The following is a 25,656-nucleotide window of genomic DNA, read 5'->3' as shown; positions in this document are numbered from 1 at the left end:
CGAATGATGCTGTATACCCAAACCAAGTGCGTCACGTACTGAAAAACACGACCACTGGCCGATTTGAACGTCATGAGCTTCATAGTTACTGTGCCATGTCACGGTGCAGACAAGTGAGCCGCACACAGTGCTTATATATTGGCCACGTAAGTATTCATGGAGAAAGAACAGAGAAAGTGCTCCCTTTCATCCTCCTCTATTCCCCCTGTCGAAATAATCTGAAAATTTTGGCAGTAGTTGATTCGTAAAGCAATAAACTTGTAGTGGAGTAATTTCATTATTGCAGTAGATTTTCATAACGTGTAACCTGAAAAGACTAGGAACATATGTTTCATTTAACAGTTCCATTTACTGAGACGTGAACAATGGTGCAGAATACAAGTATAAAACCAATGATGTCAGATGCACTTGGTCCATTTAAGCAGCATTTTCATTTAAGAGATTTCCTTTCACTGAGAGTCTGCTGTACTTTGGAAAGTGCTGTGGGGCCCATTTAGCTAATCGGCTAAAGTTGCTTTGTTCAGGATGGCAAGTGATCGTTGCAGTAGCCTAAACATTAAACTTACCGAATGGTGCTCCTAGGTGCTTATCTGCCATAAAACTGATGATAAATTTTCCATAATTAGTTTTAATTTTTAATAAACAGCTGCTGAAAGAAGTGAATTTTGCGGACTCAAAGCGAGGAAACTCGTCGTTATCAGTGACTGAATTGGCTAAACTTTTACCATAAGAGCACTCCATCATGTTTCAGTAACTGTGCAACAGATGTTTGTTTGTTGCGAACAGATATTTGTTTGTTGTGTACAGAACATACCAAGATCCATTGCTCATATACTGAAACATAGTGGATTGCTCTTACGGTAAAGGTTTAGTAAATTCAGTCACTGATAACGACCAGTTTCCTCACTCAGATTCCACAAAATACACTTCTACCAGCAGCTGTTTATTACAGAAAATCAGAACTAATTATGGCAAGTTTATTGTCAGTTTTTCAGCCGCAATACTTTGAAACTTTTTACCATGTCAGCTGTCTCAATTTTATATGTTCGAATTGAAACTTATGTATTTTTCATGTGATTTTATTTTGCCATTGCCATTTTGGTTATAAGCTTTGTGTTGCTATAAACTACTTGTTTTTGTTAATTAATGACTCACATAATACAGTGGTTTTTGTATTCAGTATACCTGCATTTACTTACATATTCCACTCTATATTAACAGGAAATTTTCTTTTGCCGTATCCTGTAAGCTTGTATAATTTCTATTTTCAACCTTGTTATATGCAATAACCTGAATAACCTGAAGTGTAATAAACTACCCAACTTCCTGTGTCTCTTTAGCATTTCCTCAATTAAGAAAGGCACAAAAAAAGTTTTTCTTCAAAATATTGTCACCACTTTTATTTTCTCCTGAACGCAGTAAAGTAATATTGTATTACCACACTGTTTTCATATTTATGTCTCCTTGAATGCGTCATCTTTCTTGCAGCTGAACTACACGTCGTGTGCCTGCATCGTGCCTAATGTGACCATGAACCCCGAAGTGACGGCAGTGCCACTAGCAACCAGCGGGCCGTGCCCGCAGCCGTGTTTGGCGTTCATCCCGTTTATGGTGCTACTGTTTGCCATGACCTTAGTGGTCTCCATCACTCAGATGCCGCTGCTAATGATCATATTGCGGTAAGCTTGGCCGACTGCTGAAAATTTGTTCTGTATTTACTGCGAGCATGTGCACGATGTCTGTTTGAATGTGCATGAAATGTGTATTTTTTAACTCCTAATAATCAGCAGCTAATCGTTAGAATAATGGTATTTTGTCAAGTCTGTCAAGGGGTGTGCAAATATAATTGTTTAAATCGATTTGAAAATTGCTAGTATTCAAAGTTTTCAGTAATTCGGACGGAAGAATATTTAAAACACGACAAAGGCCAATGGCGCGACTTGGCTAGGATGAAGCGACTATCGCTGACATTGTCCTGGTCCATAAGTAAGCGAATCTTCATCTTAAAGGTGACCACGTCATTTCTACACGTCATGGCTCGAACAATGAATACCAGAGAACAGGCTCGGGAACTATTGAACTGCTAGCCTCGAAAAATAACCAGCCCACTGACCTCAGATCTTACAGTCAAGAAGTTCAAAAATACTTCAACGAGCCCCTGATCACCAAAAAAATAGCTAAAAACGCAACCCACTTAGACGGAAAAAAAACAGAAGAAGGACAACAGGACATAACGGTGCCTCTTAGATGGGGCGGGCTGTCTCTTGAAGACTGTTCAACCTAATGCACTCTATTCTGCCCCTTCTTTTGTAGTCTATGTGGGTTGCGCCCTTAACCGTTCTACAGCACAGCATGAACCAGGAAGCCCAAAAACTGTTCTAGTAGTAATCCCAACGGAAGAAGATTTTTTGAAATATTGGAAAGAACCTGAAGCTGCCCTTCATCTAGGTATCACCAAAATTGTTTTTCAATTCTCTTTCATCCCTGCTACTGACGTGTCGTGCCCATTGAGCACACGCTTTTAACTGCAGGAAACGCTGTAATGTCACGGCGAGAAAGCCTGCGGCGCAGCTTGTCTTCCTACGTGACAATTTACAGTCTTTTTGTAGGAGCTACTAACCATGCTATGGCCTCAAGGGCATGAGCATATTTCGTTCATTCTTACAATTTTCGATAAAATCTTTTGTATTAGATATGTTGGGCCGCTCTGTGGCACCATTTGATGCGAATTCGACTTGAGGTGAAAGTTCACCATTCAAACACCTCTACTCTCAAACATTAGGAAGGAAGTTTTATCTATGTAGCGTCCATTACATAAGAATGCAGCATATGTTAGAAAACCCCATGTTTCGCATCATGCACATGAGCAGAAGAAGAGTGGTGCAGGCGCCCTGTGTAAAATGTTGTGCTTTACTTACACAGCTTCCTCTCCATGCTTACAGGTCTGTCGGAGAAGAAGAGCGGTCCTTTGCATTGGGAATGCAATTTGTAATATTTAGGCTATTTGGTAAGTGTTCGACAAATGCTTTTAACACTAGCTGGATACTTAGGTAAAGAAACAATGTTCGCTGTTTCTGATGATGCCACGGCGTATATACATGCACATTATCTATATTTAAGCTGAACGGTCTCGTAGTGCTCCGTGAAATTAACTTATGTGTCCTAATAAATGCAGCAGCTGTCTGTACCTCATTGAAGAATGGCATTTATAAACTTGGCGGAGTGTTTTTTTTTTCTGACGAGGAGTTCAAATTCATGCTGTATATGTATCACAATAGTATTTGCGTTTAATGTCCCAAAACCATCATATAATTATGAGACACGTCATAGTGGAGGGCTTCGAAAATTTTGACCACCTGAGGTTTTTGAACGTGCACCTAAATTTTAAAGAGGTCCTGCAACACTTTTGAGTAGCCATGGCCGATAGAATGGATGTACTAAAGAAGCTTATTGCCTCTCAAATTCACTGCCACAATATATTTTGGAATCTGTTCAGTATGAGCAGAGTTTTGTGACACGCTGCAATTGCATTCTCTCTTCTCTCGTCCCAATGAAAGCACTGGAAGCTAAGTACAGTCGTTGACCGATTTTTCGGACTCGAAAAATTCTGACTTGTTGGATATTTCAGACTATAAAAGTGCACGGTCAGGGTTCTCATAAAGCTAATGCATTTTCTTGACCGATTTTTTGGACGAATTTGCCTCCTAAAATTCGACTTTTCGGACGAAATAGCTTGTTTTGAGCCGCGCCACAAACCTGTATGGACGCAGCCATGTTGGATTTGCTGCCGGCTTGGCTAAGCTTAGTGGCTTAATTTTAAAATGGCTTTGCTGCCTCAAATATTAGAAAGCAAACGGCATATTTCAAGTTTCAGAGCTCGTGTCTGCTTTAGAAAACGCGGCACGGGACCATTTTTTTGTCTTCAGTCAGCTGTAGTGGTCAGCACTGTTGTCATCGTACTGTACAGGAAGGAAGCGGAACTGCGCAGTATAGTGGAGTGAATGTGCCTGCCACAATGACATTAAGGAGTTTCAGAATAGTGCACCATGAGCCCTTGCGGTGTGTTCGCTGCTACTGCGCATGCGTCGTAACGCGAGTCGGCAATCGCGGCCCGCAAGGCCCGCAAAGTATTGTGTGTAGCTTCCGTGCATTTGAGTTTGCTGTCAAGGCGAATGTTCCTAGACCTTTCCCTAGGGAGAGTAAACGCTATTGTAGAACTCATAATGGGTCCGCTATACCCGCACCGCCTGCAAACGTTATTCTAAAGCTCCCTATTTAAAGACTTCGCCAGGTTGTGCCGCAGCCGGAGAGCAGTTCGGATGATGATGACGATGATCGCCCGCAGCTGTCGGCAGCGGAGATCGCCACCGTGGTGACGCTTTTGTCGAGCATTTACGGTGACAATGTCAACCTTGGCGCAAATATGGGCAAACCAAATTGCTTCCAAGCGTAGTATGAGTCAAGGCAGAATCATGGACTTCTTTAAGTCCGCCTGATGCAATAAAGTTCATATTTTTGACAAAAACGAGTTTTTCGGACTGTTCAATTTTTCTGACTTTTTCGGTTCCCGCCAGGTCTGAAAAATTGATCGGCGACTCTAGTAAGAGGAAAGCAAATACGTCACGCACGCCTCGTGACCTTCAGCTCTTTTCTTCTTTGATAACGCAGCTTTTCAGTGTGATTGCGCGAACAAGTCGTGGCCTCCCGCTGGGTTTTCCGTTATGACCAAGCACGCGATGTTCAAATCAGACAATGGCTGATATATGGCCTTCTAGGAGTGATTTTTTAGCTTTCTCCATCATTTGTCGAGAAAAGAAAAAGCGATTCCCAGCTGCCTTTGATAATTTATTGTGAATTGCATGCCACGTGCTGTGCTATAATATTTCGCTCGCGTGTTTTTGGGAGCCTCTACTACCGATCAGCAGCAGTTTCTGACCATCCTCAAAAAGGGATGCAAGGCTCCTTTGAGTACGCGAGCCTCAACATTTTTGCCTCCATCGAAAATGCAGCCAGGATACGAGTTAGCAGTCAAGTGCCATAACCACTAAACCACCGTGGCAGGCATCAATCGCCTAGTTACTCTCGATTTCTTAAACATTTATGCACTTGACCCTAATATCTTTTGTTGTTTAATTTGAAGCTTAGCCTGTTGTTTAATTAACATTCCCTTTAAAATAATGAGTGGATGGCATGCTGTAACTAATTTCAGCTGCGACAGATGTAGCATCATGGAAACAGTGCACACTACAAGCAGTTCGTATTATCACTAGCAAAATAATAGCAACTGGCAATCTTGAAACAAACTGAAATAAATATTACAAGCACAGTGTGAGGTACCTTTTGAAGCTTTGATATCATACTTTCTCATTTAGAACAGCACGCACAAAGTTGAATTGGTCGGGGGGCAATTCCATCTTGAAGCATGAGAGAGGTACACTAGAATTCCAGTTACGGGGCTCCTTGTTTTTGGAGCCAGTGAACATACGGCTCAAGCATGCATTCCTTGTCTCAGTTTCAAAAGGCCTTCTTTGTCGGTGCAAACTACATGATAGCACATTTTGAAGAAGATCATACCAACACAAATTTGCAATGCTGCAATTCAACGAAATGAATCATTTCTGATTGTATATGTTGATATTCGTTGTGTCTCCCTTGCAGGTTACATCCCAGCACCAATAATGTTTGGCAATGTGATAGACTCATCGTGCATCCTCCGAAAGGCCCACTGCGGTAAGCCGGGAGGCTTCTGCTTAGTCTACGACATTGAGCAGTTTCGACTAAGGTGAGTTTTGCTTAGAAATTTTTAGCACACAGAGATCTTTTTTGGGCTACAATAGTCCGCACTAATTCCCTTACATCTTCATCATAATTATAATACAATTAAAGATCGTAAAAATGTTCCTTATACCTTCCTTGGCTTCATTATCTGTTGGTTTCATCGGGCTGCACGTAACAAAAAAGATGAGCCATTGATTAATTCCCTTACCTTCATTCATTCATAGTGGGGGTCTTTTAGCAGGCTTGATGCCTTCAGGTAGTATGCGAGGGTTTATTGGTCAGCTGCCAGCTTGTAAAAACTTTGTGTACTATGGGACGCCAGCTGGTGAGAACGCGAGTGTTCAACACTCAATGTCATAGCTATGAGCAGTTGATGGCAAACACTTCCAGGTTTATGTCTATAGAAAATACTAAATAGCCTGGACAGGAAGGACGCTTGCCTCTGTAGCTCATTTACTAGAGCTACAGTGGCGATCGTACCACTGTCCAGAGGTTATCTAGTTGTGATACAAAAGTTTTAGGTTTCCTTGCTGCTGGTGGCAGGTTGTATTTTACAGTAAAAGCTGTTTTGAGATCACAATCAATCAATCAATCATGTTTTATTTTCGTCCTTTGTTTACACGATAAAGCTAGAAAAAGTGGCAAGAGAAAAAGCGGCTTCGTCACAGCTTGACAGAGCTCCTGCCACCTGTACATAGGCAAAATGCAACGAAATACATAAGCAAAAAAAGAATACAGAATAAAGCACTCATCTTCTCTATTTACATAGTTTTCGGGTTGTTTTCAGTGCCATAATTGTCTTCCGCCACCATAACTAATAGGTGACCCTGCTGGCACGCAGGGGACTCAGGTTCGTATCCCAATCTAAAACCGGAGCCCCCTGCGTGCCAGCCCAGTATTATCCCACTGGGCTACGCTCGTGCTTGAAACTTCGTTGCAAAACAACCCTAGACAGGCTTTATGTTGGGCAAGGAATCGCATTGATATTAGACTAGTGCAAATATTTGAATGCTTGGAATATTCAAATGATTAACAATATTCAAGTTCGCTTTATATCAAATTTTAATTTTTGAAAGTATTTAAGTATTCGAAACGAACAGATAAATGTATATTAGTCTGCATGTAACCTTTGTAAAGGTGGTACATCTGCAGTGGAGAAGTACTGAGCTGTGAAAGCACCTAGCCAACTGTATATTAATCGACATGTACTTTTTGTAGAAGTGATTTTACTGCAGTGGTTTAGCGTCGTACACTGAAAACACCCAGCCAGAAAAAAATTGAATTGCCGCGAAGCCCTTTTTCAAGGCTAAACGAACGTATTACAAGGCTTGTGCAAATAGTGAATTTGAGGTTCGAAGCAAATTCGAAGCGAATAGTGATTTTGGTCAAATAATTTTAAATTGCATTTGAATAGTATATATATTGTCTATTATAAAGGAAAAGGGGCATATTCGTCATGACCAAACTAACCTGCGCAATATATATATTTTTTTTTTTATTGAGAGAAGGCCTGTGCAGAGGACCATTTTTTTTTTTATTAAAGGAAGTGGCACCAACTTTGAATAGTAAGCATGATTTGACTTTCGGTACAGTCCTAGTGATAGCCAGTAAAATATACTACGTTTTGAAATTTGCTATGCTTGAAGCATACAAATTGGTGTAACAAGATTTTTAACTGAAAATAAAATATACAAAAAAAACAAACTTTAATGTGAAGCTTTGCTGCAGTGTGGATTTCTCCTGAGTATGTGTTTTGACTGTTTAGCACTACTTCACTGCAGTGAAACCACCTTTACAAGCGAACTCATACATTTGGTTAGGTGCTTTCACAACTTAGCACCCCTTTACTGGAATAAAACAATGTTTACAGAGCATTACATGTGGATTAATATGCACCTATTTGTTCGTTTCGAATAATTTGAAATATTCAATGAGTAAATTTGATACGTTGCGAATTCGAATACTGCATTATTCATTAAAATGTTCGAAGCATTCTAATGTTCACACAATCCTACATATTACCCTCACATCGATTAGCCATTTTCTAAGTTTAAAAGCGTCCCATATCAACTTATATGCTCCTGGTATAATATATTTAAAAATGTAATGTACGTTATACGTTATCACTTGCATTTTATTGAAAGTTATATTCTGCTACTATTCAAAGACGTTTCCACTTCCTTTGAAGCAGAAAGAATCACATTTGCAAAGGCCTTGTTTCAATATTAGAAAATATTGTGCAGGTAAGTTCAATTATGACAAATATGCTGTTTTTCTTTTTAATGATATGCAATATATGTACTAACTGAATTTTTTTCAAAAATAATCGACCAAAATCGCTATTCGCTTTGGATTCGCTTCAAAACTAAAATTCACTATTCACACAAGCCTCATTATTATGTATAATAAAGTGTTTTAGAATAGCAAACAAACAACCAGGTGTCACATAATGCGAATTTTTAATGAGTGCATCGTCGAAAGCTCCCGCCTATTACAAAAGCCTCGAGCATAATTATTCATCCTCGTCAGCAACATATTCAGCAAAATGCGCATAAATCCCTCCACGTATGTAGTGGGTACCACGCTTCTCCGAAGAATGATGAAGAATGGCATGGTGGATGCCTCCATGCTACACAAAAATTATGATAATCTATGCCATAGTGTGTACCTTGTAAGTGTGCTTGTAGCAGTTATCCAACGAGTGTTTAAAAAATGGTCTAGATAGGCCGCTGTTCCAGCTTTTGCTGTGACCGTGCTGCACACTACGCGCAGGCCTGGTACTTCTTTTCCCACTTCAATTTATTCACATTTATATTATAAATACTACTCTGCTGTTAAAGACCACAAATAATGTCCCCTATGCCTTCCTTGGCATCCTTTTTTGTTGCGTGTAGTGAAGAAAACAAGTGCTCATTTCATCCTCCTACTTTCGTTCACTGTCCGCTACAACATTTTTTCTGTCCGGCCACACTGGGCCTTCATCCTTGTCCGTTGTTTTAGTCTACGACAGCCCACTTGGACAACTGTGTCAATTCATGTGCTCAGTAACAGTAAGAATGAGACCATTGTCTAAGACATATTTTCATGAAGCTCAAGTGTTTTTGGAGCCTCTTCAACAGCATGATGCTCAATGTTCACCCATCGTACCTTGTTATACAACCTCCCCTAATGGGTAAAATTAGTACAGTAGAATGTCAATACGATTAAGGATGATACAAATTTCACGATGGTACGAAATTTGAGGTAGCTTGGAATGTACAGCATTATGTAAAATGCGCCGTGATTCGGCGTTATACAAACGGTTTTCCCAGCCACGGCGGATGATACGAACGCAGGATTCACCACTGCACCCCAACGGCACAACGAGGCTTGTCTGTGGGAGGAATGCCCAATCACACTGTGCCACAAAGGGACTGAACGCGGCAAAACTCGCTAGCATTTCCCTCACTTCGCCACCTAAGCGGACGGAAAACCACACCGCGAGGCTGACACGAATAAATCGGTCCAAGAGCAATTTATCCAAGATCGCCTTTTTTTCTTTTTTTCGCGGCTTTGGCTACACTGACTGCACTAGCTCTCAAACCACGTGATGTAAACAACGACCCGCAAGTTCGACATGGCGGCAAAGGCGTCGGCGGTAGCTTGCGTCGACGCAATCGCGAACTACCCACACAGCACGACAAAGCTCACGGCCTTGACAAGGACGCATTCATCGAGAGCTTGGTTTGTATACGATCGCTGCGGACACCGGATGCAGAAGAAAGTTCAGCAGAAGCAAGTGGCCATGCCCAAACGTGTCTCTCTTTTGCACTGCCGGCGTAATCCACTGGCGCCGCAGCCGGTGTGTCCACTCGTGTCGTTTCTGCTGGTGTATCTTTCGAAACAATGTTTGTACAGGTGTAAACTGTTCTTCTCAGTGCATTGAGTGCATAACTAGAACTCTTTACGAATTTTAATGCTCAGAAAATGGGCAAAATAGAATGAATTTTCGAGCGGCAAAGGTGGCGGGCGGTAGCAGGCCGAACAAATGTGAACATTTTCGACAGGTGCAGACCTGCTTTTGCGGCCGCTTTAGCATTTGCTTGAATTCTCCTATATAACTGTTTTTTTGTTTTTTTTCGTGACGACTTTGCGGCGCACTTTTCTGGTTACTTGAGCAGTGAAGCGAGTGAATTTCCAATAAGTTCTGCCGCTTTCCCTCCCTCTGATGCCTAGTGTGAACGTGCTTTAAGCGCCAGCAGTATGGGTAAGGAAACCACGGCACTTAATTATTTAGAGGGGTTGAAGGCAGGAGATTTCAAAACAATACCACGAACTTTGTTTCAGCAAGAAGTAGTTGACACCAATAAAGTTCTTGTTCACCTTGATGATCAGCTTTAACTTGTTGTTGGTTCATATGAATTCGGGATGACACGATTATTTTGTGTGCTCCCTTCGAATATGTATCATCGAGATTCTACTGTAGCAGTGGTTATCAGTCAATGCACTGTGTGGTTCCAATGAAGAGCAACGCAAAAAATCAGTTTCTGTATATGTTTATGTGGTTGTGTTGTATGCTTGCTAGTGTTGGCGGGCAGTACTGTAAAACAGGGCAAACGAAGAGGCCACATAAACACTGCACTGCGTGTCTTGTATTCTTACAGCTTACTATTAATGATGTGAAAAGGTATGGAAAAGGCGACAATGAGTAGAAATCACAAGCGAACATGCTAAACGTACATGCCCAACTTTTCTTTGTGTGGTTCATGTTTGCAAGAAGAATCAATTGGCAATGCAAATACCGCATTTACTCTCGTAATGAACCCACCCACCAGAAAAGTTGACGCCAATTCGGGGGAAGGGTTATGCTAGCAACTGTTTGGCATGGTTGTTAAGCTATGTTATGGCTTTTATTGCGTCGTTATTTTGTGATACAGCTGCATGATTTAACATAGTTTCGATCATCAATGGCACTGGCTATCTCCATGAAATAAAAATAACGAATACATTAAAAAGTTGTTTCTTCTTTTTTTTCTTTCGGAGACCAAAGTGGGGAGTTGGTTCATTACATCAGTTAATACGGTAAAGCAGAAGTTCAGCGGAAAATTGAATCTTGTAGAGATAGAAAATATATGAACACTGGGTGTCACTGGACCCAAAGTTTCGATAAGTATTTGTTTTCAACCTCTCTTGAAGAAGTCAATTTGTTCGGAGACACTGGGGTTCGAAAGTTTTTTCATGTTTAGGTTATGCAAAGGGGTACATGGCGTTGAAGCTGCCTCATAATTACATTTAATCTGGGCTATAGTGTCGGGGAGCTTTCTTTCTTTTTTTTCTATTCTTGGGACCTTGTAATCTTTAAGCCACAAGAAAATTAACAGCCATTTGGAAGGGGGAAAAGCACGCTTGTGCAAAGCATCCCAGTGAAAGGCCGCAGTGAGTAATTTTCCCTTTCACTTGATTTGCTCTACGTGCAGGTACATTGCTGTCTGCTCTGGCCTCAAGGTTGCAGCAGGGCTGCTGTTCTTCCTCGACTGGCTCCTGATCACGTGGCGGCACAAGCGGGAACTCAAGGAGGCTCCACCCATGACGGTCGGAGAAATCGTCTCCTCGATCATCTCACTAGACCGTCTCTCCGCACTCGGCTGGGGTGAAGATGAGCAAAAAGAAGATGTCCTCCCGCTAGGGATTTGCGCGGAGGAGATTGCCGATGGCAGCAACGACAATGCGGCCCACCCGAGCGAAGAGCACAGTGACAAGGAGCGGCACTGTCAGCCGCTGCTCAGGAACACAGCGGCTCAGCCGGGAACATCGGAACTGGTCTGCTAGTGACTCCGGTACAGTGTGAAACTTTGTGTGAGTCACGTGTGACGAGTGCGGAGTCAGCCCGATCTTGATATGCGCGTGCACGACAGGTCAACAAATCAGGCTCTAGCCTTGCCGTTGCGACGGTTCCTTCGACTGAAATCACAACGAAAGCTGAGCTGGATTTGCCGGCATGCAAATCCGAATTGCCTTTCAGCGAGGGAACAAAATAGCCACTGTTTAGTTCAGCTGTTAGAATTGTTCCGGAATTCTTCGTCAGTAATGAGAACACCGTAAAGTGAAGTTGTTGGCTCAGCATTCAACCCATCTGTCGTGTGCCAGCAATTAGCCCCAAGTTCCGGACAAAAACGACAATTTCCCGGTTCTGTTCGCCACAGATTATGGACTCACTATGTGGTGTAGATGCTGCAAAAGGTCATACCGGGTCTGCCAGACTGTGAAGGACACTGCTAATAGTGAAAAGAAAAACATATAATAATGTTGCAGATTTGGTTTCAGGGCTTCTTCAAAATGCCAGCAACCACTGCGTCTCAAGTGGTCTGTGGCTGCTTCCAGAACTGCTGTTCGCAACGTGTGCTGGTAATATGCAGACTTTAGAGTGCCTACAGTGTTTACCTTGGAGATTCGATGGTGTTTACGACACGATGAGTTTCGGATAAGTATCACCCATCAAAAGCCGCAGCAAACCAAGTGCTCGTTCGAAGTGGCGAATCATGCCTGCAATCACCTCTCCGGCAATTTTTCTCTTTTCTTTCCTGCCTCGAAATGATTGTTTTTCAACGTTAGCCTATCGAGATTGTTATTTTTGTGCATGGTGCCAGTAGTGCTTGTTTGGCGCACAACTCATCCACAATGTCACAGTGTACAAATATGATGATATGGAAAAGTATACCTGCATGTTGGGAGTCACACAATTTTGTTGCTAACAGCACGCTAATTCTTTTTCGTCCTATTCTTCTCCAAATGGTCTTGCATTTACATAATGTCTTTATCTCTCTCAACACTGCATTTTATGGTAAAGTTCTTGTCTCTCATGCATAAACTGTGTTGTTGCTTTCTTTTTCATCTGTTAAAGGTAGTTTAAATTACTGACACGATTTGAGCCGGTAGGTTGTTATCTTCACATCTTTCTATGGACGACAAACTCCTCGTAATAAATTTAGCATCCAAACTCGTCCCATTGTGACATCACACGCTTCACAGCAGTTTTGTTTCATACTACTTGCACCTGTAAACAGATATATTTTCCTAATTTGTGAAGTTGTTTGTTTAGTTTTTTTATACGTTTTTCCCAATAAACTAGGCCTCACCAGACATAAGCCTAAACAAAGCAGTCTGGGCCTAACCTGATGGCACTACCACAATGCATGAGGTTATACTTTGCTAGTTCGAAATTTCAAATAGTTTAATATGCCACCTTCAAATTAGTAAACAAAAGTTTAGTGCAGCAAACAAATTAGAAGTGTGAAACGTGTGGTTGTCAGGTCTGGCATTAACGTTACATTTATTGTCCCTTTAAGGTCTCAATTTCATTTTCTCATTGTCACTGGTGCATTTGTTATGGCCGATTTTTTCGGAGACGATGATATCAGCACCCAGCAAGTCACAAAAATGTGGTTTGATTTCGAAATGAAGCTTCAATTTATGACTCCTCATGCTATTCATGAAAAAGGTGCAAGAAGTTCTAGTACTGCCCATTGACATGCTACTGTCAGCAACACTACTGTGTTTTAAATAATTTGAGTGCAAACACTGACACATTCATGCACACACACACACCCAGGCATCAAACACACACAGTGTTGTGCGTGTTTGATGCCTGGGTGTGTGCATGCGTGAATGTGTCGGGTCTTTCCGCTCAAATTAATTTTTCAAAATGTTCTACCAACTAGCCCAGCAACAAATTTTTTCACAACACTAGTGTGGTTGGGGCCTGTGTTTTGTAACACATGTTTCCTTATTTTTTGTATTTTTTTTTTCGCATTTGGCTGGTTGCAGTTAAAATAAAAACGGTACTGCAATTGTGCAACATTCAAATAATCAAGTAGTACTGGAAAGATTGAAAAGGAACATCCGTCTTTACAAAATGCAAATCTCAAATCAAAGTTCTTCGTTGCAAAGACATGACAACTGCACCAGCTAGTCTGATTTCATTGCCTTATAGACTTTCGCAAATTTCGTCACATTGTGACTTTTTGTTGACTTATATATGTCAAATTTCACCCTCTAATTTCTTTTTTCCCCATTTCTGGCCTGCCACGTTAGCTTTATGAGGTGATGTGGTTAATTAATGGCCCTGAATGAATTAAAATTTTATCATTCTTCGGTGCTTTCTGTTATGTTATTCAATTACAGCTGAGGAGCATCACAGGTTTTTCAGTGGCTTCCATTTTACGAATTAATCTAATATTCTAATTAATCTAATATAATTAAACTAATATTCCTAAAGGTATTGCCTTGTTCTAAATGGTTCAGTGGACCACATACACTGCCCATGGTGTGCATGTGTGTGGCATATCGCCATTTGCCCTTATCTTTTTTCGCATCTTGATAAGGTATGGAACTGTTTAGTCGAATCTCGTCATAACATTGCCACGTTTATCATAAAGGCACCTTCATTGTACCGTGCATTTCTAAATTACGTGCTGCTGATCAGTAAAGCATTTGAGATTAACCTCATTACAATATTTGATCGTATATATCTGTGATTGTTATACCGTGTTCGACTTGTCATTCTTTTGTGAGTTGGTCGTATCTCAACGAAAGACCTATGGAAATCGTTTTTTTTTTTTTTTCGTCTTGCGGCGGTAATTTTTATTTTATGTTGCATAGTATGCCGTGTTCTTTCATGTGACCCTTTTCCTGTCTTCATTCCGAACAACAGCATATTCTTAGCGATGCCATTTACTTCACTCCCAAGTTAATTGTTTTTTTACCTCCTTTGTGTGCAATCTCTTCACTCTGTACTTAAACTACAGTCTCTGGACTCTCCATTTGCCTGTTGTTTAGTTGATCATGGTTCAAAATGTTGTATTGAAAACTGCATGCAATAATGAGAAGTCAGCCAGTTTTGTGTTTCTCAGTTATAGGACATCAGTCTATAACATCTGTATCAGAGTGCTTTAATATCATAGATGTAAATTTCAACTTATTGTTCTGAAAATAGCATATATCCATACTATTGCTGAAATTATACACTTCTGAATTTGGCGAAAGCCACTACAAGAAACACATTCAACTAAAGATCAACAGCGAAGAAAAATGTACTATACGTATGAAAAGGGGAAAACTACTTGTGGAAATTTAAGATGAACTCAGCCAATTAGTCAGATATTTACAGGTAAGGCAACTTTTTTTTTGCCCTTTTGTCGTGTTTGTGTCATCAAAAATGCAAACTTTGTTTGCACTGAAAAGATTGAATTCTCTCTCAGTGTTAGCAGGAAGTGCAGCAATAGTAATTTTGCTCTTTTATTATTATTTTTTTGTCTATCTATATCACTTTTAGCGATGACAGAAAGTAATTAATATTGAAATCATGGATCTTCATTGGCTGCATGTACTTCACTGGATTGTGCTCCCAATACCACAGGGCTTTATCGTTTGAAAGGCAATGGATTAAAGTGGTCAGAAAGTCTTGTGTGATGCAATACTATGGCCTGATATTAGCAAGATTTAGCAGTGTGTACAGTGTGTCCGTAATAGCACTGCATAGGCAAAGAACTCCATGCTTCACATTGTATATGTGCAGTAGTTCTGCACAAGTGGATAAAAATAAAAAGTGGTGTGCCTGCAAATTCAACGCCATTATGGGTGCAACATACAAAGTGCTAAAGCCTGTCATTTGTAGCCAACAAAGACATAATTTATTTTAATGCAAATCGAACATGAGAGATTGTGTTACTCGCAAAGTTGTTGTTTTTTTGCTGTTTTTTAATGAAAAGACTTGACCTTTTGATCACATTACAGCCTGAAACTAACCTAATATAACATGACGGAATCTCGGCAGTCAGTGAACAACAATCCCAAAGTCGTGTTCAAGTGCAAATGTGATACAGCGTGAAGTATATTGTCACAGGTGGCTCTCGCCTTTCGTCGTGTATATAGATGTATGTAATAGAATAGATATTTTGACCGAGCAAGATTTAGGACTTTGCGCTAGTGTGTGACCACTTTGTGCACTAAGCCCATCTTATGAAGGGCAAAAAGGAGCCACGTGTTCTTTCAAATTATGGCAATATCTTTGTGCTGAGCACATAAGTGTAGTTGGTATGCCTGGTGAGTACACACAAAAGCATTGTTCTTCTCTTAAGCCTAGAAAGACACTTCTCCCATCATTAAAGAATTCAACACTACACGTGCGATGTTCGGTTCAAATTGAGTTCCATCACTACACAGAAGGAAAGGACTTCAACAACATATGTTGGCCTCGCGTCGGAAAGCGCTAACTCATCTGATTTCTGTGCTGACTGATTGTTGGTACAGCATTGTCTGGTATTTTTAATTAGATAGAAAAAAGAAGCATGAAAAAAGACAACTATCAGCATACACATACATGTTAGAAATAATTTACTTTATTGTTAAAATTATGCAAATGAGTGGTAGAGAAGGAGGATGCAGACGGCATACCAGTAGTACTATATTAGGAGCAGATTTTTTGTGCACAGGCCATGAATGAAGAGAAGCTCGAGCCAAAGACACCATTTTGTAGTTAGTCTTTGGTTTGTGGGAGCAGGATAATGGCAAGAGATGGTTACAACACGTACTTTAGAAATTCTGCACTGCACTTCTGTCATATCACTAAAAGTTACTGGCTCTTCCTTGTCTTGTGCTCCTCTGTACTTGCCTGGGATCTGTACAGAAGAACCTTGGATTCAGTGAAGTTCTTTGTACCGACGGTTATCTCTAGGAGAAACAGTCTCAAATCAAGTAACTGCAGACCCCCAGTCTGGCATAACACATTTTTTTGGTCATAATTATTCAATGAGTTGAATCAAGTTTGCAGAAGTACAGTTTTCACAGAAACTGCGGTATTAGTACCAGAACACTTGGTCGCATTCAGGGAGTTGCTGCAGAAATGTTCTTGAAGCAAGCATATCTTTTCCAAAAATACCGTAAACAAAGTTGACAGCTACGAGAAAAGCAAATGTACTTTGTTGTAATCACATTACTTCAGCCTAAAGAAGCAAAGCAGTTTCCTCCTGCCTTATGATCTAGTGGTTCTTTATACTAGAGCATGCAGCTAATGAACAGACTTCTTACAATGACTAAAATTACGTAAGTAGTATTTTTCTGGTGTTGCCAGCTGTGTACGTGGCTAGGTTCTCTCTGTATCGTACAACGTCCTGGGCAAGTGATGTTTACGATGTTTAACACCCAACGGTACGTTTTGTACTCAACTCTCCGGGCAGTTTCAGTTGTGGCTGTGTGTCTCCTTGTTCCGGGACCTCCTCAAGCAAAAGAGCTCTGCAGCGAAAAATAGAAAACTGAAGCCGGCATCTACAAAGAGCTTTTATTGCTATGCACCATCCAATATTTCAACAGTTATGACAGACTGCGACAGACATGTTTTGTGCTTTACTATTTCGATAATAGAAATGTAAATGTTCTTAAAATAAAGCACATTAAACCAGCTGTTTATAAACAATAACTCGTGATGTACTGATTCACCCGGTTAACGTGCTGACATAGGAATCTTCAAATTGTACAGTGAAGCTGCCGTCTGCATTGTGTGCTCTTCGTTTTGCACAGCAAAGTTTTTTCAAATTTAGGGGTTTGAATCTTAATGTTTGCTAGGATACCTCGTATATCGTGCAGACTTCCAAGTTTGGTCATCATGTATATTGCGAGAAAAAGGTATCACGCAGGCAATGCAGTGAAGCTGACCTTTTGTCATTTAGGTCAAGTTATACAGGCAAAGGATACTTGTCTGTGAGGCAGATTTGTATGTTTGCTTGCGACCCCATTTCACATATGTTGTACGCCTTGTTATATTGTGAAGCAGACGAGTTCCACTGTTCTGCACGTGAAGCAACTTTGTTCTGATGTTGAAACTTTTGTGGTTTTAACTTTCATTTCTGCTGCGCCCTACATATGAATGTGTGTCTATCTAGGAGATTGTTGTTCTTGCACTAGTATTTAAAGTTCTTCAGAATGTTAGCAGTATGCTATTCTGCTCTTATCAGGAAACGGATCAGCAAAGGAAATAGATGGCTTGTTCTTTGGGGGGAATAATTGTTACAACACATCTGTGTCACAATTACAAATGAATCTGCAGAGCATAACTGTGCAATTTCTGCTTATATAAGAAATGTTGTCCTCTAGCGCTTTGCTAATTCCTTTCGCTTAACTGGTACTGAGACCTATAGAAGTGTAGGCACTTTACTCTGAAACAGTGCACTGGCATGTGCACCTGTGCATATGCTCTTTTACTTTAAATAAGATTGCTATTTTGTTGCTATTGTGCAGTCCCACAAAACAGTGTTGCCTATACACATAGCTTTGCTGCAAAATTACCCTGTGGCTTCGTGAGTTGTTGCAGTTTTCATACTTTTGTTTTTGTACAAGAAACATCATGGCACATTAAAAGCTGTATTGTTTGAACATAATTGTGTTGTCTTTTGCTTTAGCCGAAGCATTCCATGGCTACTCTTGTCAGTTTTTATCAATGACATGTTGTCACCCCTTAACTCTTTCTTCTGGAAAAGATTGGAGAATTACTTTAGAATGGGGAATGCAGCATTGTAAATGTATGTTAGTGAGCAGGCACAGTGTTGATATTTTTGTTTATGAATATTTAAGTCTTATCTATCATTCTACTTAACATTACAGGAGCTTGCCTCCTGTAACTTAGGGACTTGTACCTACCCCATCCCCTCCAGAAGGGTCCTGATACTCCCATTCTGATATGGCGGTAGAGGAGGATAGATAGCTCTCCTAACGCTTTTCCTGTACACCTTACCACGACTTCTGACGAACGAGTATCCTCCATAAACCATGGGTATCGGGGCCATAGGCAGAAATTTTTTCGCGGAAAGGGGGCGTCCTTTGGAATAGTCATTGTTCACTTTGCATGCCACGGTGAAAAAAATTTTCTCCTGGGGGAGGAGGAAGGGGAGGGGGGGGCTGCATTGGTGTGGTGTGCCGATGCCACCTAGATAATTTCAGGCCTGCTCACTGTTTCTGCCGCGGGTCCTGACGTCACTCTGTTTAGACCGGTGCGTTTCACTGCACAGACGCGCCTACGCTTGCTCTCGTCTTTCCACAGACACGAATTGCCAAACCTGACAAACTTTCTCCTGTCGTACTGGTGGGCTTGTTGGCGACTCGAGAAAACCGCGTTTTTCTGTGTCTGTGAATTGTGAACTGCAGCGTGCATATGTGATGCGCTTTGTGTACTGGATACTCGCAATGTGTACGGCGGCAAATCTGAACTGTCGGGCGATGCTGCGTGGCGCATTGTCGCGGCCAATGAACCGATGTGTCGATGTCACACACAGGTCCCGTTAATTCGGGAGGCAATCGCCGGGCTAATTCCAAGGGCCGAAGTATCGGCCCCCCGAACCGCACCACGAAAGCGTGGACAATTTAGAAGTGGTCCTTATTGGCGCGCCAGCAGACGCCGGCTGTGGCCCAAAGAACAAGTCAGAGCCGAGAGTTGATAAACAAACAAAATTATATTCTCAATAATGGCAGATCGAAAGCAATACACAAAAATGCACACTCCACAATAGTTGCATACAATATGTCACCAATCAAACCAATCAAACAACGTACTACACCGTACAATCAGCCACACTCAAAACAACGGACACAGACAACGATACGCACTACAATGCAGTCGCATGCATTGAACAACCAAGACACTTAAGGACTAAAGAGATAGAAAACCTATCCAGTCCAAAGTTCTTGGAACAAAGTCTGGATGATACTCTTCCGAGAATCACTCACTCAAAGTCCAGCGTTGTTGTCGTTCCGCGCCCTCGAAGTTTCTCTTCCAGGAAACCTCGCGTCTTCAATTGGCCACTCTCCAAGCTTCGAACTTCTTCGCCCGAACACGTCGGCCCCACACACGCAGTTGTCGCCACGCGTCTTCGCTCGATAGCGGTAAACACACGCTCTTGCCTGTAGCTCGAGCCTTCACCCATCAGGTGGAAATCCTCTTCATCTCCTGCTTTGTCGCTACGGACAAAACCTTCGCCGACTACACGGCGGTATACCCTACGCGCTCTGGCGCTAATTTCCGTATTCTCCTGATCTCTCGTCTCGGCTGCTCGGTTAAATACCTTCCGTGCGACATTCCAGAAAGTTCTCGTCATTTCATCGGCGCGATACGCAGCGAAGGCTGGGGAGAGGCGCGAGACTGTACGGGGGCCGTCCCCGACAGATGACTCACCCCGGCATACACGCCCCTTTCCTTCTGGAAATTTCTAGCGCTTGCCCGGCCGCCGCTGTGGGGTGAGGAGGTTCATCGGCGAAGCCACGCTTCTGAGAGGAGAGGCGTCGCGCGCCCGGGGAGCCTTGGATGCTTGTTTTCTCTTATCTTTTTTTTTTCCGTTGACCTTGCCGCGTCTCTCCAGCGCGTTATCACAAGAATTTGGCGGCGCGCCCGTTTTTAGCGCTCGTTCTGTGACAGTCGAGTGTTCTCTTTTCCTAAGGACAACCGAAAAACGAAATGGGAGCATGTCCTAAAGTGCTTATTTGGGCCGGTTGGTACATGGTCAACGAAGTGAAAAAACAGCGCGTAACACAGGACACAGGACAGAGAAGAGACGGACGAGGCGTAACACAGGACGAGGCGTAACACAGGACGAGGCGTAACACAGGACACAGGACAGAGAAGAGACGGACAGCGCCTCGTCCGTCTCTTCTCTGTCCTGTGTCCTGTGTTACGCGCTGTTTTTTCACTTCGTTGGGAGCATGTCGTTCGTCAAGCTGACGTTGACATCCGTTTTCTTCGTGACGCGAAGGTACGTGTGCCTGTACGACATATTTCGAAGTCGTTCCAATGGCACCATGTCCACAATGTTCGGTTTTTGCTGTAAAAGAAAGGTGTCGTATGCGCTTCTGACTTGTTAGCGTAAGCCATGGCATTTAAATAATAAACGCGCGAGGCAGTACGTTTTCAGACCAGACGTTTTTTCCTTCGGCGTCGGTAAACATTTCGATATTTGCGATTAGCACCACGGACTTCTTGCATTACCTCCGTTTACTTAAGTAGAGAAAAAAAGAAGGCATGCTGTTGCATTGCCTGGTGCATCGGTTTTGTGCATAGCATTTTCTTGCTGGTGTTCCAACCGCTTTATTGCGGTATTATAATTTTGCACCAGTCTCGTCAGTACCTTAGCCTAATATGTTCCCTTGAAATGTAGATGCCTGTAGACACTTATGACGGTAAAGCGCTTTCCTAAATGGTTGTCAGGTGTGAGCTCTACTTGTAGCTAGAATGTTTAAGAACCACTACCAAATATACCGATCCACTTACCGGCAGCGCAGTAGAAGTGTCCACGCGGGCTGTAGGTTTAATCTAGACCCAGTACTAACATTTTTCTCATGCTCGAAGTTACGTGAGCGACCACGCACCAGTGCGGCCAGAGCAAAAGAGAAAACGCCGCTCCTTGTGTCGGTCACGAGAGACTTCTGTGAAACGAGATTTCGTTTTCTCTTGCAATAGTTGTCACCCTGACATTGTGCTGAATTTCGTACTTGTGGCAGCAGGACACACTCTCCTCATTAACTACGTGTCTATGAAGACAGATGTTTGAAAGAGTACAAATAAAACTGCAGAAACTTCGCAAATGAATAGGAGCATTTTTTTCCCCCGCATATTCTAGATTGTGTGTGCCACCGTACCAACTCTTTTGCAAGTGGGGGGGGGGGCAAGCCTACCTCACTTGTCAGCCGGATATATATATATATATATATATATATATACATATATATATATATATATATATATGAGATATAACAGACAGTAATGCCAAGGAATGTACAGGGGAAGTTATTAACATTAATGGAATGTAAATAAGAAGAAAGAAAAGTGGATGAAAAAATTACCAACTGTAAGCAGGAATCGAACCTACGACCTTCGAATACGCGTTCGATGCTCTAACCACTGAGCTATTACAGCGGCACTCCCTCCATCCACTTTTTTGGGTTTATCTGTGAATTTAGAAGTAGGAGCGACAGTCAGCGCCATCTATAAGCCAAACAACGAGTGTGAAAACACTCTTATGCGCATGTTTGGCGTCACGTAGCACGTGAACTTATTATGAGCGGGCAGCTGATTAATTGTCCCTCTTATACAACCTAAACACACCAAGTCTGCCAGTACGAGACCCTCGTTCAATGAAATAAGGGAAAGAAGTGTATACCTAAGGGCTCGTTTTTCCGTGTTTTTAACACAATAATAATGAGATATAACAGACAGTAATGCCAAGGAATGTACAGGGGAAGTTATTAACATTAATGGAATGTAAATAAGAAGAAAGAAAAGTGGATGAAAAAATTACCAACTGTAAGCAGGAATCGAACCTACGACCTTCGAATACGCGTTCGATGCTCTAACCACTGAGCTATTACAGCGGCACTCCCTCCATCCACTTTTTTGGGTTTATCTGTGAATTTAGAAGTAGGAGCGACAGTCAGCGCCATCTATAAGCCAAACAACGAGTGTGAAAACACTCTTATGCGCATGTTTGGCGTCACGTAGCACGTGAACTTATTATGAGCGGGCAGCTGATTAATTGTCCCTCTTATACAACCTAAACACACCAAGTCTGCCAGTACGAGACCCTCGTTCAATGAAATAAGGGAAAGAAGTGTATACCTAAGGGCTCGTTTTTCCGTGTTTTTAACACAATAATAATGAGATATAACAGACAGTAATGCCAAGGAATGTACAGGGGAAGTTATTAACATTAATGGAATGTAAATAAGAAGAAAGAAAAGTGGATGAAAAAATTACCAACTGTAAGCAGGAATCGAACCTACGACCTTCGAATACGCGTTCGATGCTCTAACCACTGAGCTATTACAGCGGCACTCCCTCCATCCACTTTTTTGGGTTTATCTGTGAATTTAGAAGTAGGAGCGACAGTCAGCGCCATCTATAAGCCAAACAACGAGTGTGAAAACACTCTTATGCGCATGTTTGGCGTCACGTAGCACGTGAACTTATTATGAGCGGGCAGCTGATTAATTGTCCCTCTTATACAACCTAAACACACCAAGTCTGCCAGTACGAGACCCTCGTTCAATGAAATAAGGGAAAGAAGTGTATACCTAAGGGCTCGTTTTTCCGTGTTTTTAACACAATAATAATGAGATATAACAGACAGTAATGCCAAGGAATGTACAGGGGAAGTTATTAACATTAATGGAATGTAAATAAGAAGAAAGAAAAGTGGATGAAAAAATTACCAACTGTAAGCAGGAATCGAACCTACGACCTTCGAATACGCGTTCGATGCTCTAACCACTGAGCTATTACAGCGGCACTCCCTCCATCCACTTTTTTGGGTTTATCTGTGAATTTAGAAGTAGGAGCGACAGTCAGCGCCATCTATAAGCCAAACAACGAGTGTGAAAACACTCTTATGCGCATGTTTGGCGTCACGTAGCACGTGAACTTATTATGAGCGGGCAGCTGATTAATTGTCCCTCTTATACAACCTAAACACACCAAGTCTGCCAGTACGAGACCCTCGTTCAATGAAATAAGGGAAAGAAGTGTATACCTAAGGGCTCGTTTTTCCGTGTTTTTAACACAATAATAATGAGATATAACAGACAGTAATGCCAAGGAATGTACAGGGGAAGTTATTAACATTAATGGAATGTAAATAAGAAGAAAGAAAAGTGGATGAAAAAATTACCAACTGTAAGCAGGAATCGAACCTACGACCTTCGAATACGCGTTCGATGCTCTAACCACTGAGCTATTACAGCGGCACTCCCTCCATCCACTTTTTTGGGTTTATCTGTGAATTTAGAAGTAGGAGCGACAGTCAGCGCCATCTATAAGCCAAACAACGAGTGTGAAAACACTCTTATGCGCATGTTTGGCGTCACGTAGCACGTGAACTTATTATGAGCGGGCAGCTGATTAATTGTCCCTCTTATACAACCTAAACACACCAAGTCTGCCAGTACGAGACCCTCGTTCAATGAAATAAGGGAAAGAAGTGTATACCTAAGGGCTCGTTTTTCCGTGTTTTTAACACAATAATAATGAGATATAACAGACAGTAATGCCAAGGAATGTACAGGGGAAGTTATTAACATTAATGGAATGTAAATAAGAAGAAAGAAAAGTGGATGAAAAAATTACCAACTGTAAGCAGGAATCGAACCTACGACCTTCGAATACGCGTTCGATGCTCTAACCACTGAGCTATTACAGCGGCACTCCCTCCATCCACTTTTTTGGGTTTATCTGTGAATTTAGAAGTAGGAGCGACAGTCAGCGCCATCTATAAGCCAAACAACGAGTGTGAAAACACTCTTATGCGCATGTTTGGCGTCACGTAGCACGTGAACTTATTATGAGCGGGCAGCTGATTAATTGTCCCTCTTATACAACCTAAACATAGATGGCGCTGACTGTCGCTCCTACTTCTAAATTCACAGATAAACCCAAAAAAGTGGATGGAGGGAGTGCCGCTGTAATAGCTCAGTGGTTAGAGCATCGAACGCGTATTCGAAGGTCGTAGGTTCGATTCCTGCTTACAGTTGGTAATTTTTTCATCCACTTTTCTTTCTTCTTATTTACATTCCATTAATGTTAATAACTTCCCCTGTACATTCCTTGGCATTACTGTCTGTTATATCTCATTATTATTGTGTTAAAAACACGGAAAAACGAGCCCTTAGGTATACACTTCTTTCCCTTATTTCATTGAACGAGGGTCTCGTACTGGCAGACTTGGTGTGTTTAGGTTGTATAAGAGGGACAATTAATCAGCTGCCCGCTCATAATAAGTTCACGTGCTACGTGACGCCAAACATGCGCATAAGAGTGTTTTCACACTCGTTGTTTGGCTTATAGATGGCGCTGACTGTCGCTCCTACTTCTAAATTCACAGATAAACCCAAAAAAGTGGATGGAGGGAGTGCCGCTGTAATAGCTCAGTGGTTAGAGCATCGAACGCGTATTCGAAGGTCGTAGGTTCGATTCCTGCTTACAGTTGGTAATTTTTTCATCCACTTTTCTTTCTTCTTATTTACATTCCATTAATGTTAATAACTTCCCCTGTACATTCCTTGGCATTACTGTCTGTTATATCTCATTATTATTGTGTTAAAAACACGGAAAAACGAGCCCTTAGGTATACACTTCTTTCCCTTATTTCATTGAACGAGGGTCTCGTACTGGCAGACTTGGTGTGTTTAGGTTGTATAAGAGGGACAATTAATCAGCTGCCCGCTCATAATAAGTTCACGTGCTACGTGACGCCAAACATGCGCATAAGAGTGTTTTCACACTCGTTGTTTGGCTTATAGATGGCGCTGACTGTCGCTCCTACTTCTAAATTCACAGATAAACCCAAAAAAGTGGATGGAGGGAGTGCCGCTGTAATAGCTCAGTGGTTAGAGCATCGAACGCGTATTCGAAGGTCGTAGGTTCGATTCCTGCTTACAGTTGGTAATTTTTTCATCCACTTTTCTTTCTTCTTATTTACATTCCATTAATGTTAATAACTTCCCCTGTACATTCCTTGGCATTACTGTCTGTTATATCTCATTATTATTGTGTTAAAAACACGGAAAAACGAGCCCTTAGGTATACACTTCTTTCCCTTATTTCATTGAACGAGGGTCTCGTACTGGCAGACTTGGTGTGTTTAGGTTGTATAAGAGGGACAATTAATCAGCTGCCCGCTCATAATAAGTTCACGTGCTACGTGACGCCAAACATGCGCATAAGAGTGTTTTCACACTCGTTGTTTGGCTTATAGATGGCGCTGACTGTCGCTCCTACTTCTAAATTCACAGATAAACCCAAAAAAGTGGATGGAGGGAGTGCCGCTGTAATAGCTCAGTGGTTAGAGCATCGAACGCGTATTCGAAGGTCGT

At 41.8% G+C, this 25,656-nt stretch overlaps 1 protein-coding gene across 6 annotated transcripts in view; it reads left to right on the top strand.

Annotated features, from left to right (window-relative positions):
* Window positions 1–18,188, top strand: part of Oatp30B (Organic anion transporting polypeptide 30B) — a 272,925-nt gene extending 254,737 nt beyond the window's left edge. For 5 of the 6 annotated variants that reach the window (XM_037425496.2, XM_075895467.1, XM_075895466.1 and 2 more), the window contains 4 exons: window positions 1,489–1,679; window positions 2,943–3,007; window positions 5,659–5,782; window positions 11,235–18,188. In XM_037425496.2, the coding sequence (XP_037281393.2) occupies window positions 1,489–1,679; window positions 2,943–3,007; window positions 5,659–5,782; window positions 11,235–11,586 (732 nt within the window). In that variant the 3' untranslated portion in view covers window positions 11,587–18,188. Of the gene's footprint in view, window positions 1–1,488; window positions 1,684–2,942; window positions 3,008–5,658; window positions 5,783–11,234 lie in introns of those variants that run through there. The other variant, XM_075895468.1, reaches the window with a different exon arrangement.
* Window positions 18,189–25,656: the final 7,468 nt, after the last annotated feature.

This window comes from Rhipicephalus microplus, chromosome 5 (genome assembly GCF_043290135.1).
Source record: "Rhipicephalus microplus isolate Deutch F79 chromosome 5, USDA_Rmic, whole genome shotgun sequence".
Classification (NCBI taxonomy): Eukaryota; Metazoa; Arthropoda; class Arachnida; order Ixodida; family Ixodidae; genus Rhipicephalus; species Rhipicephalus microplus.
The sequence above is the reverse complement of the archived record's forward strand: the minus strand, read 5'-3'. Positions and strand labels throughout refer to the sequence as shown.